General features: G+C 44.3%; 2 protein-coding genes across 2 annotated transcripts in view; both read left to right on the top strand.

Annotated features, from left to right (window-relative positions):
* The window catches only part of phka1a (phosphorylase kinase, alpha 1a (muscle)), a 292,774-nt gene extending 285,094 nt beyond the window's left edge, over positions 1–7,680 (top strand). The window contains exon 35 of the transcript XR_013966046.1: positions 7,641–7,680. The gene's annotated coding sequence lies outside the window, so the exon portion shown is untranslated. The remainder of the gene's footprint in view (positions 1–7,640) is intronic.
* nhsl2 (NHS-like 2) overlaps positions 1–15,000 on the top strand; it is a 190,586-nt gene that overhangs the window by 142,692 nt on the left and 32,894 nt on the right. Inside the window, exons 3-4 of the mRNA XM_080792318.1 lie at positions 11,598–11,746; positions 14,402–14,675. Of these exons, the coding sequence (XP_080648444.1) occupies positions 11,598–11,746; positions 14,402–14,675 (423 nt within the window). The remainder of the gene's footprint in view (positions 1–11,597; positions 11,747–14,401; positions 14,676–15,000) is intronic.

Raw genomic sequence — 15,000 nt, 5'->3', positions numbered from 1 at the left:
CGTTATAATGTATTCAAACATAGCAGATACATATACAAGCTCGCAGCGCACAGCGCGAAGTGGCGCGCTTGCGAGCTTGTTCGTCTGCTGTTTTTGATACGGCCGACACAAATCTTAACCGGGCTAATGTTGCGCCGCCGATAAACAGCAGAATTTGTCACGTTGTCGCTTTGTAAAAAGATCTGTCCTCAAGCGTGTGTCCGTCCGTAGTGAGGTGTGTTGAAAAAAAAAACAACAATCCAGCATGGAGTCTCACCTGCGAGCCATATAGGCATTGTTTATATGCATTGGAAACAATGGAAACAGACTAGAAGGAGACGGCGCACGTTTCAGCCAGAACAGGGTGAAAAAAGTTTAAAAAAAAAAGAAAATGCAGCTACAGACACACATGGAAGTTGAACCCAGCTCAGCTTCAATTTGTAGCTTTGCAGCTTCTGCAGCAGCTACAAACGTCGGACGCATCTTTGTCTCTTCATGTCGCTGCATGGCTTCCATTGACAATGAAAGGTATATAGACTGTATCTTTGCATCTGCCCGTGTGAACGGACGCACCATAATGGCATGGAATCACGTTGAGATGGATGTTATTGCGCTGATTGTTTCTCTTGCTGTTCCCGCTGACGCAGTCTGTTTTGTCCGGGCGGTTGTTGTTCTTGTGGACATGAAGGCCAATCTCAATTTGTAGTCCGTCATAATGACGCTGTCCTCGCGACGAAAATAGCCTGTATAGGTCGGCTATTTTCTGCATTTGACACCTTGCCGTACATTCAAGTGCATGATTCCTATTATGTGCAAAATAAGCTAGCAACTTGGCGGATATTGCACAGCCATATTAGTTGAGATTCAATACTTTATCAACAGTTAACGGAAAGTTCAATACAAGGGGTTAAAAAGCCAAGAAAACACAACGTGGCTTGTTTCCATAATTGGGGTCCTTCATATTCAATGAATTGGAACATTTAATGACATACAAATTAGTTATAGTAATTGGCAGTGGCACCTTCGGATCAAGAACCAGCCCTTGAAAAAAAGTCAACACACACACAGCAGCGTTGGCTGCAGATCGGATTGGCTGTGTGTGCACGGATTGGCTGTTTTTTTAATAGCCAATCGCTCTGAAAGAATATATATTCGAAGATTCGCAACACATTTTCAAGATTTTTCAAAAAAATAGCAGATCTACAAGCTCATAGCACGGCACTCGGTGCCGCGCTATGAGCTTGTAGATCTGCTATCTTTCAACAGATAAAGTATAACATAATGCACCAAAAGGGATTCCCGTCCTGAATGGATTAATAACGGGTGAATTTTCCTCCCCCGTCATCATATTTTATCTTTATTTCCGTTGTTTCTACTGTACTTCTCTTGTCGCTGGCTGTGTTAATGTGATGAGTGTCTTCTTGTTCGTGATATGCATCAGCATGGACGAATTATGGCGGTTGGTTTGTCAAAGTGGGGTCCCAGGGACTTACAGTATTATTATAGGGCCCTGTTTTCACCAGTGCTTATCCCTAAACTAATTAGCCTTTTCTTACAATTCTGAACAGTTCTTAAGAGCCGACCTATACAAGCTCACAACGTGTCGATGTAGATAGATTAAAAAAAAGATAATATCAAAATCGTAAAAAGAAAAGGCAAAGTGATTTAGGGAAAAGGGGTAAGGTAAGTATAGGCACTGATGAAAATAGGGTCTTTATTACCCAGATAGTGGTACTGCACTATAGTGCACAGTATAATATACAGTAATGCAGTTAAAACTATTATCGTTTCTGTCGGAACAGAAACCTCTTATCTCCATATTCTAACTTTTTGTGGGGTTTTTTTTGTAAATGAACACCCTATAATACAGCGTCACACAAAAGTAGCAGATCCGCAAGCTCGGAAACTACAGTCTTGGACATATGAGGTTTCCACCCGACACACTAGTAGAGACGGTATAATAAAACAATGCAGTTTTTCTTACCGTAGCATATAATGTAAAAAAAAAAGATGGCAAACAGGCGGACTCTTGTTTTGAGCACACCTGCGGTTTAATATTATTTTATTTCCCCACCACACAGCTTGTGATGTATCTCTGTGCTTATATACTTATAGGCTATACTGTACTTGAATGCAGTGCCTGGTGCTGGGAGTCTGGTGCTTAACGCACAGGGGCCTGGGCCTGGTGAGAGCAGGAGTGGACCTGGTGAGACGTAGGAACAGGAGTCAACCCACAGAGCCTATATAGTCCTTCCACGTGCCATATTTTGGTTCTCCCAGTCCCGGCAGAGTAATAGTTCCGGAGCCACGGATTGTGTGGCCTTGCTCATTCCCTGATGGACTGATCGAGGGTATAGCTACTGGGACGTATAAGTCGGGATTTGATCAACCCCGGCTGGGTCACCTGAGTGAGGGGTGTATGATGTTGAGAGACCCGAAAACCCCGTTGACCTCAGGATACATCACTGAGGATACGTCCCAGGTGCATCCATGCGATGTATTTTTATTTACTTAAAAGTACAATTTTGAGGTATTTGTACTTGAGTATTTCCAATTTACAATACTTTTACTTCTACTCCACCACATCGCAGAACCAAATATTGTGCTTTTACTCCAATAGGCCTACATTTATTTGAAAGCTTTTGTGACTAGTTACTTTTGTGGATTGAGTATTACAAATGACAAAACGTACAGTAACCACTTCAACCCTTCTTGCGGTGCATTCTGAGCTTGTAGATCTGCTATTTTCAAAAGATCTTTAGCCTGTTTGAAAAATGATATAATTTCATAATGAGTATACTTTCTACTTTTGGTACTTTAAAACTCATTCAGCGCCATCCACGTTTTAATGTCAAGTGCCAACGCTTTTCATCCGCCAAAGCTCTTGTTTTGAAGAGCCCAACCAGCTGATTCGATGAACCGGAAGTAAACAAGCGTTCACTTCCGGGGGGCACTCGCTAGATACTTTAGTTTTCATCACAAGCGCCGATACGGTATACCGCGAGGTCGCGGGGAGTGGTGTAACCACTCCAAGGAACAGCAATGTCCGTGTTCACCTACCTATGTGACGTTAACTCACCTACCTACTGTATGTGGCCATGAGCACCAGTATATGACTATGAGTACCAGTAGGGGCGCTGTTGTGTCAGAAACAGAGAGAGAGAGAGATCGTATTAGTGCTGCACTGTTGCCTGCTAATATGAGAGAGAGAGAGAGAGGAGAGGGGGAGAGGAGAGGAGAGGAGAGTTGCACCACTCAGTTCACACGGGTGTGATTTTCATTGAGCTCCTACAACATCAACGTTTTGTATATATGATCGCCTCAATCCGAGCTTCAATTTCAGAGATAAACGCAGCTGAAGATCGTCGCTAAAGATAGTGCGGACGGAGGGGAATAAAAACAATGGCGTCACCAACGTGGAAGCGTTGCTGGGCGTTGGGCAACGGGTCGGAGACGCTAAAAACCAGCAAAAAATGATACGATGGCGATGCTGGATGCATTCTTTTGATCCAGGACTTTGTGCACATGCAGCAGTCTGGGACGCTCTCCACTTCTGTGCCTTTTGTTGACTTATTGTTCCATAATTGGCTGATGGTGGACTTTCTGCAGCTGTGGGTGTTTTATAATCAGTGGTGTTAAAGTAACTATTTAGGCTATACTCAAATACATTTTGGGGGTATTTGTTATGTGTTGTTTTTTTACTTTACTGGAGTATTTCCAATTTTCAGTACTTTTAGTTACTAGTTCATTAGTAGATATAATATACTATTATATATTATATTACTAATTCATACATCAAACAACCTATACATTGAAGCCATTTGAAAATAGCCAATCTACAAGCTCACAATGTGTCGCAATGCAGCACATTGTGAGCTTGTACATCGGCTATATTTATATATATATACCTATATGAAAACGTGTGACGTTCTGCATAATGAATATAGTTACTATACTTTTGGTTGGCCTATACTGTAAGTGTCTTTTGATACCAATGCTTTTGCACTTTTTTCTCAAGTTTTTGAATTGCGGAATATTTCTACACTGCAGTATTGATACTTTTACTTAACCCATTCTGAACGGGAACCCATTTTGGTGTTCAGCATCATGTTATGCTTTAGCTATTGAAAAATAGCAGATCTACAAGCTCATAGCGCGCCACCGAGTGGCGCGCTATGAGCTTGTAGGTCTGCTATTTTTGAGAAATCGAAGAACGACTGACATTTTTAGAATCTGATCTCAGGTCAGAATGGGTTCATCAGACCAGTGTGTGTCCAGTGGAAACCTCGTATGAATCTGATCTCAGGTCAGAATGGGTTAAGTTAAAAACGTTGTACTTTTTTCCCACCCCTGTTTATAATCAATTATGTTTTAGTGTAATCCCAGTGGCTGCAGAAAGTGTAACTCTCTCCTGTGAATACAAATAAGCCCGGGCCCCGTTCCTCCATTAGGTCGAGTGTTCTTTTCTTACGGAAATAAAGTGCCTAATAGTTTCTGAAACTAAGTGGTATTAGAAGCCTGGCGTATACTACAGCATACAAAGATTATATAGTCTCGTCAACACTTAGGGCCCTTTGTAGACGACAAATTGAAAACGGTATAGGCCTATACAAGAATGAGGGACTCGTCCATTTACAGAATTATTGATAGCAACAGACCTTTAACCCATTCTGACCTGAGATCAGATTCACACGAGGTTTCCACTGGACACACTGGTCTGATGAACCCATTCTGACCTGAGATCAGATTCTAAAGAATGTCAGTCGTTCTTCGATTTTTCAAAAATAGCAGACCTACAAGCTCGTAGCACGCCACTCGGTGGCGCGCTACGAGCTTGTAGATCTGCTATTTTTCAATAGCTAAAGCATAACATGATGCTAACACCAAAAGGGGTTCCCGGTCAGAATGGGTTAAGCAAATTGCACCTACATATACAGTCAAGTGGTAAGGGTAAGGGTCTATTTATTTTATTTATGTTCTTAGTTGAATTGATCCACTTTAAAGGGGAATACGGTACCACTCATTTTCAACATTAAACTATGTCATTAATATACTAGAGTTGTAATATTAGAGTTGTGTGGAAATTTTTAAAAAGTCCCCCCTTCTTGTGTATAGCCTATAACTGGAGGTCTAGAACTTGAGGTCATGTGACCAGTGACGTCACAAAGATGTACTCTGCAAGCCAAAAAGTACATAATTTGCGATAGTTAGACCTCCAGTTCTATAGGCTGAGTAGAAGGGGGGGGGGGGGATTTTTGTTTATTATTTCCACACAACTCTAAGGTATTATTAATAATTCAATTTAGACAATTTGTGTTTTTTTCCCCCCTTTAAGCTATAGCACAGTGCTGCGTTTGGCATTTCATAGTTTTTAGTTGGTTATCAAAATATCTACAGTTTTTGAAATGATCTAATTGGGTGATCTTTAATTCGGTGACAACAATTTGTTACATTATTTTGGGTCATCGTTTTCGATTTCCTAAACTGGATCGCTCTAGCTATGGGCTACAGTATGTTAGGCCTGAACCATATACTTCATATAGTGTGCCGATAATCGTATGCTTATTGCTTATATGTCTGCTATTTTTAGCACGCCGCGGGACACCTTCGCACGATAGTATACGTATTGTGTTTCAAAGGATCCAAGATGGCCGCGCCCGTCTTCTTGTGTAGTTCCTTTCCGAGATTGTGCCCCATGGTCTCAAAAACCAGCTTTATTCAACGGCTCGTATATAACCAAAGAACCGCCGGACGCGGACGCAAAATGTCCGCATCCGGGTGAAAGAAAAGTCACAACACACATCGTTTTCACGTCTCAGGTTTCCAGTGGAAGCTTCAAAATAAGGGTTTCACTGGAAAAAAAATACCGGCGGCATTGCGACGAATGAATGAATAGCTGTTAGAGGATGTGTTAATGTTTTCCGATGGGTGGGCCCGCGTTAAAACCCCTTTTGGTGTTAGCATTATGTTATGCTTTAGCTTTTGAAAAATAGCAGATCTACAAGCTCGTAGCGCGCCACTGGTCTGATCTCAGGTCAGCTTGTCTTTGAACTTCAGATTTAAAAAAAAAGGAGCCTTTATTTAAACCAACATGTTTCAAGACCTAAAGGTTTTTTTTCATCCGGGCTAGACTTTTTCTCTTTGAACTTGTTTTGGTGAAATGACACCATTTTGTATCCATAATAACACACGCCATCGTTATCTCCACCTGAGTCATGATGTAACGCCGTCACGCTAATTGTTTGTGAGCTCGTGGCAAACACGGCGCTCGGCGGTTGCGTCACACGGTATGTCCGTTTATAAACTCGGCTGACACATTAGATTTATTTATTCATCATTATTATTATTATTATTATTTTGCACGGCAATGCTATATAGCCTGCAGGGAGGGAGAGAGAGAGAGAGAGAGAGAGAGAGAGAGAGAGAGACAGAGAGGTGTCAGAGAACCAGAAGAAAGACAGATCATTAGAGAGCGAGAGAGAGAGAGAGAGAGAGAGAGAGAGAGAGAGAGAGAGAGAGAGAGATGGAATGCCCAGATGAAGGGATAAGGCAGCTTGTTTACCGTGTCCTGTGAGTGTCCACTGTAAACAATTAGAGTCTGTTTTTTGCACACCCTCGTCGGAGCTATATAAGTTGGCACTGAGCATTCTTGCTGTGTCGGCGGCACGGAGTTACAATGTCAAACTCGTTGCATGGACGTCGTCTGAACTTCACCTCGATTAAACTCAGACGGCCTCCTCCCCTCCCTCGCCCCATTGATTTAACTGATAAGGTCGAGCCAGGGGTAGTCTTTATGGGGAGAGAGAGAGAGAGAGAGAGAGAGGTATACATGGTGCACTGCAGACAGATACACTGAGATATGTACGGCCAGTGGTGGAAAGTAACTAAAGTGCATTTACTCGAGTAGTAGGCTACTACTGTACTTGTGCTGTACTCGAGAAAATAAAACGTTAAGGTTAAGGTTTTTTGTTTTTTTTTGTCTCCCCCAAGGGAGAAATTTGTCTTGGACCCCAAGAACCCGCCCTGCAGCATACAGATACAATACAATACAATACAATACAATACAATACAATACAATACAATACACGACAACAAAGGCACACAGTGACCCGTACAACATTAAAAACACGGTTCCCTGTGTGTGGACGGAAAGAAATTGCTACTCGACCTCCACAGACTCCACGCACGGTCCAATACATTTCGTTTTGAAGTATAAGGCCACCGTGAGCTTAAATAAATCTGCAATTTTTTTTTGAATAGCTGCAACACAAACTGTCTATAGAACGACACAGATGCTTTCCTGGGTTTAATGGTTTTTCAGAAGGCACCCTCGAGTCCTAACCGACTAACCGTCATTGTTTATCATTTAGTCGTTTTTACAGTATTTATAGTTAGAGAGTTGAGACAAAATACCCCCCCCCCGAGCACCTCGAAGTTCTAACCAGTCAAACACGAAGTGTTCTTCTCGCCATTTTGTCTCAGCTATAGTGAATCCTCGGAGGTGGAGGAGAAGTGTCGAGACGAACTTTTGCAAATGGAATGCGTTTGTTTGTTTGTCTGTTTTTTCTCCACAGTCACGTATAACGTTGCAGTCACGGCCACGTATACGGCGACATTTATTTTCCTTAACCCATTCTGACCTGAGATCAGATTCATACGAGGTTTCCACTGGACACACACTGGTCTGATTAACCCATTCTGACCTGAGATCAGATTCTAAAAATGTCAGTCGTTCTTCGATTTTTCAAAAATAGCAGACCTACAAGCTCGTATCGCGCCACTCGGTGGCGCGATATGAGCTTGTAGATCTGCTATTTTTCAATAGCTAAAGCATAACATGATGCTAACACCAAAATGGGTTCCCGTTCAGAATGGGTTAAAGAAGTATATATATTATGCTGCAGCCTTTTCCCGTTCGGCGAGGCTCGTTTTTCTCTGTTAAAACTTTTATGAAAGTTTGAGTTCCAGACATTACTTCTCATTTGTCTTGTCTTCTCCACGCTTCAGTTTCCCAGGGCTTATAACTCCCAGCTTCTTTTCATCTCTCTCTCTAGAGAGATATATGGAGTTCTTTATCAGGCAACGGGCATACAGATAGATACTGTATGCCAGGGACCCCCCCAAGAGAACATTTATACGGCTCCAGCAGTGATTATCAACCATTTTAATTCCAACGACAGGCAATAGGCTATATACGGACCCCCATTTAATGGCATTTCTATCTCTGAGACCCCAATTTGTATTGTTAAATCAATGTCGATTTAACTCTATGAGAGTGTACAAACGGAACCAAAGGGACCCGTTATAAGAGTCCATTTGGTTCCATGTGTACACTTTCCGCGTTACAGACCCATAAGGGGTCCATTTTGGTTCCTCGTTATCATCTAGCTGGGGGACCCCCTGGAACTCTCTCTCAAGGACCCCTATAGGGGGGGAACCACTGCAGTAGATCATGTGTGTCTTTTATCATGGATCCCACATTCAGCCCACATGCCGCGACGCGTTGATCTGATTATTTTGGGGGGTTGGGGGGGTAGATTAGTGAGAGATATGGGGTGGGGTGTTTTGCTTTTACTGTAGCTCCCATGCAACATCAACGTATTTTTGAAAAATCGAAGAACGACTGACATTTTTAGAATCTGATCTCAGGTCAGAATGGGTTAATCAGACCAGTGTGTGTCCAGTGGAAACCTCGTATGAATCTGATTTCAGGTCAGAATGGGCCCACATGCCGCGACACGTTGATCTGATTATTTTGGGGGGGTTGGGGGGGGGTAGATTAGTGAGAGATATGGGGTGGGGTGTTTTGTTTTTACTGTAGCTCCCACTAGCAGCCTTAACTACTGTTAAGTGTATACTTACTTCTACGTCCTCTTTGCAGAACATTACGTGAAAGCGCCGTATATACAGGTTTGACAGCCTCCACTTCGACCGGTGACTTTTGGCTGCAACGCACGACGACTCCGATGTATTATTGCTTGCTAAACGGACGGTGCATTCATGTATTGTACAGCGCCCCCTATAGCGCCGTCGTGAATGAGGTATCTATATCGCCACCTTTAATTATACCTCGGAGATATACAGTCGAGGGCAAGCACTCATTTTCAATGTAGCCCGGTTTATATAGCACTCTCAGTCAAAGAAGTGCTAACGTTTATGCTGTGTTCACGCTGGCAGATACAAAAGGCACAAAGCTACACGCCCGCATACGTGATCGTTTCTGACCGAGGATAAGTAATAGTTTGTTTTGTTTAGTTTTTTTAATGTCATATGAAAGCAGGGAATCATATATATAGCTTCAAATCGACATATTGGTTGCTCAGTTGAGACATGGCTTATTATAGAGTATAATGTCCTGCAAGAGAAACAGCGAGTTGAAAGAAAACAGGCTCGAAAGGTTCACTTCTGTGGTCTCTTAACATTGCACCTATGGCTACGTGTCTATGCATTTATTTCATATTTACGTGTCGATTTAAGCTCTGACATTTTACTTCAGACATGCTCTAGTATGTATGTGAAGAGTCTGCCTGTGTGCTGTTAACTCATTTTGGATGAAAACAACAGTTTTTCTCCTCTCCTGAACTGCCATGACTGTCTGTGAATCAAAAAGAGTTACACATATTTTGAGCTTTGTACCTTTGCTTTGTAGCTAAAGTTGAAACCAGCTATGCAAACAAAGGATGCATGTGTCTTTGTGTCTTCTCGTCGCTGCGGCTTCCACCGAAAAGGAATGGTTGGAAGTTAAGTGTGAACGCAGCAGGACGACGTGCATTACATTCACCCCGTTCACACACACACACACACACACGCACACACACGCCATCACCATATAAGGCGGGGGAAACCATGCAAGGTGCCAACGTACAACCTGCACATCGGGAGCGGTCAGAGGTTCAATAATGTCTTGCTCAAGGACACTTCGACACTATATAAGCCACAAGGAGCATCGGCAACCTCCCGGTTCGGTTCCCCTCAGTATAAGCCCATGGGCGTATACAGCGCTCGGCATACCCAAACCCCCCTGAAAAAGTTAAACCTGGGGACCGTTCACCTTGTGTTTACATCCTGAGGCTGGGGGGGGGGGACGGGGGGGATGACGACCCGAGGGCCCATTGTTGGACAGGAGTAGTGTTCCATTGTCAACCCCCCCCCCCCCCCCCACAAGGCCCCCCCCGCCCCACCTCATTACGACCCCGCCCCTTGTATCGCCAGGCAACCGAACTCCGCCAGAAAGGCATCCGTATTGTCCCGTTGAACAAGTACAACCCCCCCCCCCCCCCAACACACACACACACATGCACACGCACACACACTCGCCAGTGTTGTCCTGCAGACGGTATTAAGTGCGACTGTAGGGTGTGTGTGTGCGTGTGTGTGTGTGTGTGTGCGCGTGTGCCTGCGTGTGCGCGAGCGGAGTTGGTTGAGTGTGGGAGGATGGAATTGGAAGGGCTTCAGGGTTGAGTGCTTGGAGAAACGGGGGGGGTTGGGGGGGAATGGGTATTGGGGCAAAGGAATGGCCAGTAAGGGGGAGTGTGTGTGTGTGTGTGTGTGTGTGTGTGTGTGTGTGTGTGTGTGTGTGGGGGGGGGGTGTGTGTAGGAATCTGTTTACAATGGCCTGAGGGAGAGTCCTGTGAGCTGCCAGAGAGAGAGAGAGAGAGAGAGAGAGAGAGTAGAGGGAGCCAATGGGACACATGCAGCACCGAAAGAGAGAGAGAGAGAGAGAGAGAGAGAACCAGTAAGTAAGTAACAGAGTGAGTGACACAGAGAGAGAGAGAGAGAGAGAGAGAGAGAGAGAGGCAAAGGGAAAGACTAAGAGATACAGTGAGGGAGGGGAGAAAAGTACACAGTGAAGTAGAGACAGAGAGTGAGAGAGAGTGAGGGAAAGAGAGAGAGAGAGAGAGGTAGAGCGAGGTAGAGGAGGAATGGTGGCCGTGCGTGCTGTATATAGCAGAGGATTAACAAACAACTGAAGCGGCGCTGCAAGGTTTGTCACAGAGACAGAGTGCAGAGACTGCAGGCTCTGGCAACGAGAGAGCACACACACACACACACACACACACACACACATGGTGTGTGTGTGTGTGTGTGTGTGTGTGTTGTCACTTTGGTGCTGCAGACACTCGCACTACTGTAGCTCTGACTCATTTATTTATGTTTTACTCTGGGTGTGCAAAAACATGTGCGTGTGTGTGCGCGTGACAAAATGTGTACTGTGCGCTCCGCTCGCGCATGTGTGTATGCCTGTGCGTGTGTGTGTAGTAGGACAGGGGGGGTGGGGGGTGAGGGGCGGGTAGTGTTTTGTCTTGTCGTTTTGGTTTCTGTGTTGTTTTATGCAAATTGGTACATTTATGCACGCTGGTTTTGTCACATGTCGTCATGTTGTGCGTGCGTGCGTGCGTGCTTGCGTGCGTGCGTGCGTGCGTGCGTGCGTGCGTTATGTTAATGCCGCAAACAGCTTTTACCGTTAGTCAAGTCTACCAAATATCTGCGTGTGGGTGTGTGTATATGTGTTTCATGCGGCCTTTTGCATTTTGCATATCGTGTACATGTTTACAATTGAAAAAAAACCTACTAAAACTAATTTCCGCGTGTGTGTTTTTTTTCTTTCCTGCGGGCAGACTTTGAGGAGCAGCTGTACGACACCAAGCTAACGGGCCAGACGTTCAGACACCCCTGCACGTCCTCGCAGAGTTCAGACGACCTCTCCACGTCGCTCAGCCGCTCGCCCGAGTCCCTGTGCAACAAGAGACCCGACTTCATATTCCTGGTACACACGCACGCAACGCATTCACGCCACACACGCGCGCACGAACCACGCATGCACGTGACACGCGTGCAAGCGTGCGCGTCGCTTTACGTTAGTGCTTTTTGTGTGTCAAGGACCCCCAAATTGAGAAGGAAATAAGTATTTTTTTTTTCTTCTGTGAACTACTCCTTTATCCCATTCTGACCTGAGATCAGATTCTAAAAATGTTCTTCTACATCCTGACAGTTTTCTGAAAAAGCCATGTTTCTATGTCAGTCGTTCTTCGATTTTTTTATATATAGCTAAAGCATAACATAATGCTAACACCAAAAGGGGTACCAAAAAAAAGTTATCTTTTTAATACGGTACTTTTGCTTGTAAAGGAGTATACGTCGAGGTATTCTGAGAGTGATACAAATCCATTTGTACACTCTCAGAGTTCAATTTACATATATTTTACAATATAAAATAGTGTCTCATTGATTAAAAAAAAAGAATTTGTATTGAATGGGGGTCAGTAGACTTCTAATGCATGAAAAACTGGGGGTCCTTTAAGTTAAACATGGTTTAGAATCACTGCTAGAGCCATAAAGATCTTCTCTTATCGGGGGCCCCTGGCATACCTTTTTCACACGGGGGTCCTTGATGTGAAAAGTGTTCTTTTTGGCAGCAAATTTAGATTTTAGTTTTAGTCATATAGTCTCTTTGAATAGTTTTCATTTAGTTTTAGTAACATTTTAGTCACCAGGAATGTGTTAGTGTTAGTTTAGTTTTAGTAGTAGTAGTTTTAGACTAAAATGTATTTTGATGCCGTCGCAATGGCTTTTTTCCCCCACTGGATCTCTTCTCCACTAGTCCCTTCCTAACATTTTAGTCTAGTTGTTGACGAAATTGTCAATATATGTATAGTCTCATAGTTTAGTCACCGTAGCTTAGTTTTCATTTAGTTTCCGTCAGTGAAAAAAGGTAGTCGACGAACATTTTTCTTCTTATAGTTTTAGTCGACAAAAACACTGATATACAGTATTTCTTCCACCCCCGCGTATACTGCACAACAAAACGTGCACGGCGCGCTAACCTTCCTCGAGACCTTCCATCGTCGTCTGCTCATATCATATCCTCCCCGTTGTCCAGCTCTCTCACATCCCATCACAATAAGTCAACAACTTTCATGTTTGCAGTTCTGCTTTCTCTATAGTTTCTCTTTTATTGAGCTAAAAAATGTTTGCGAACCCACTGGCCTCCTCCTCCTCCTCCACGCAACAAACTCCCTTTCTGCCCCTGGACACTCTTTCCCAGCTCTTTTAAACGATTGCTAATGCACTGCACCACACCTTTCCACCTTTCCTTCCCACAGTGCTATATGGTTTCTTTCCTCGGCTCTGAATTAAATTGCCGTTTTCTCATTCTTGGCAGCGTCTAAAGCACCTTTTGTGTCAATGAACAAAGTCGTATTTGGACTTATAAGGTTGTATAGCCATGAACTCTCTCTCCGCTGATCCGAACCGTTCTCAGTCTCTCCTCTCTCTCTCTCTTTCTCTCTCTCTCTCATTTAACCCATTCTGAACGGGAACCCATTTTGGGGTTAGCATCATGTTGTGCTTTAGCTATTTAAAAATAGCAGATCTACAAGCTCGTAGCGCGCCACCGAGTGGCGCGCTACGAGCTTGTAGGTCTGCTATTTTTGAAAAATCGAAGAACGACTGACATTTTTAGAATCTGATCTCGGGTCAGAATGGGTTCATCAGACCAGTGTGTGTCCAGTGGAAACCTCGTATGAATCTGATCTCAGGTCAGAATGGGTTAAAAAGCAGAAGGCGATTTCTGGTGCACTGTGTGGACCGAATAAGGCCCTTATTTGCCTTGCAGTCAGAGCTGTCAAATGGACTGTCGCTCCATATAATAGGCTATACTAGCGTCCAGGCTGGGATGCTATATAGCCTATAGTTCCACTTCCACTGGGCTCTCTGCGGAATTTGGACGAACTTACTAGACTTATTCTTCCATCACTTATAACAAAGTCTAGGGTGATTTCACCAGACCGTTGCATTCAGCTGACTGAATTCTAGGATTGCTTGCTTTTCACCAGACAGATGGGAGAGAAGTGTGCTGCTGTTTTTTTTCCTTTTAAACCAATTCTAGATCTATTTTGCGGCATGACGGCTGTTGGATGTATATGGATCATCTTCTCTAAATCATATCATTCTCCTTTTTAACATCTTCTACCGTACCTTCCCCTCTCTCTCGTCTCACGGCAAACATACAGCTTAGTCAAGTGGGTAAAATATCGGATGCCTTTAGGTCTGCAGGGCCCTTGTTTAACCCATTCTGACCTGAGATCAGATTCATACGAGGTTTCCACTGGACACACACTGGTCTGATGAACCCATTCTGACCTGAGATCAGATTCTAAAAATGTCAAGTCGTTCTTCGATTTTTCAAAAATAGCAGACCTACAAGCTCGTAGCGCGCCACTCGGTGGCGCGCTATGAGCTTGTAGATCTGCTATTTTTCAATAGCTAAAGCACAACATGATGCTAACACCAAAACGGGTTCCCGGTCAGAATGGGTTAATCATGGTTCATCCACATTCTACATACCGTGAAATAAAAAAATGTCAATCAATCAACCAACCAACCAATCAAACTCCTCCTCCTCCTCCTCCTTTCAATTAAGCCCGCCTCCAAGCAGCTGTACGACGACGATGACACCTCGTCCTCCGTGTTCGGGCTGAGGGGCGTGGCCAACCCGTCCCCCTCCCCCTGTGGCTCGGACCGCCCCCTGCTGGCGGCATGGAGCAGTAACAACAACAGCGGCGGCAGCAGCAGCGCCACCACGCCCACCACCGCGGCGGCGGCGGGACCCCCGCCCACGGCGGACAAACCTCGCTGGCACCACCTGGGACGACGGACGACGACGCCCGCCCACGTGATACCGCTAGACGTCACAGGTATGATGATGATAACGCCCGAGACGCACGCACTTTGCCCAGCTGGTTGGTATATTTGACCTGATTCTTAAAGGTATATTCAGTGATTTCACTCAACAAACCTTATAGGTTTCGTTTTTGGCTGGGAGACAAAGCCTTTCATCCAATCAGGATAGAGTGCCAAAAATGAAACCTAAGGTTTTTTTGACCCCCCCAGGGGTTAACTGGGGACAGGGAGGAACTCCTTATATGGTCAGCGCACTCTATAGTAGAGAGGATTATCACAACAAAACAAAAAAATAACTGATATTTGAATTAAGTAAAATCACTGCAATATGCCTTTAAC

The sequence above is a fragment of the Protomyctophum bolini genome (genome assembly GCF_963924005.1).
Source record: "Protomyctophum bolini genome assembly, chromosome: 20".
Taxonomy (NCBI): domain Eukaryota; kingdom Metazoa; phylum Chordata; class Actinopteri; order Myctophiformes; family Myctophidae; genus Protomyctophum; species Protomyctophum bolini.
Note: the sequence above shows the minus strand (reverse complement) of the source record. Positions and strands in the feature narration are given on the sequence as shown.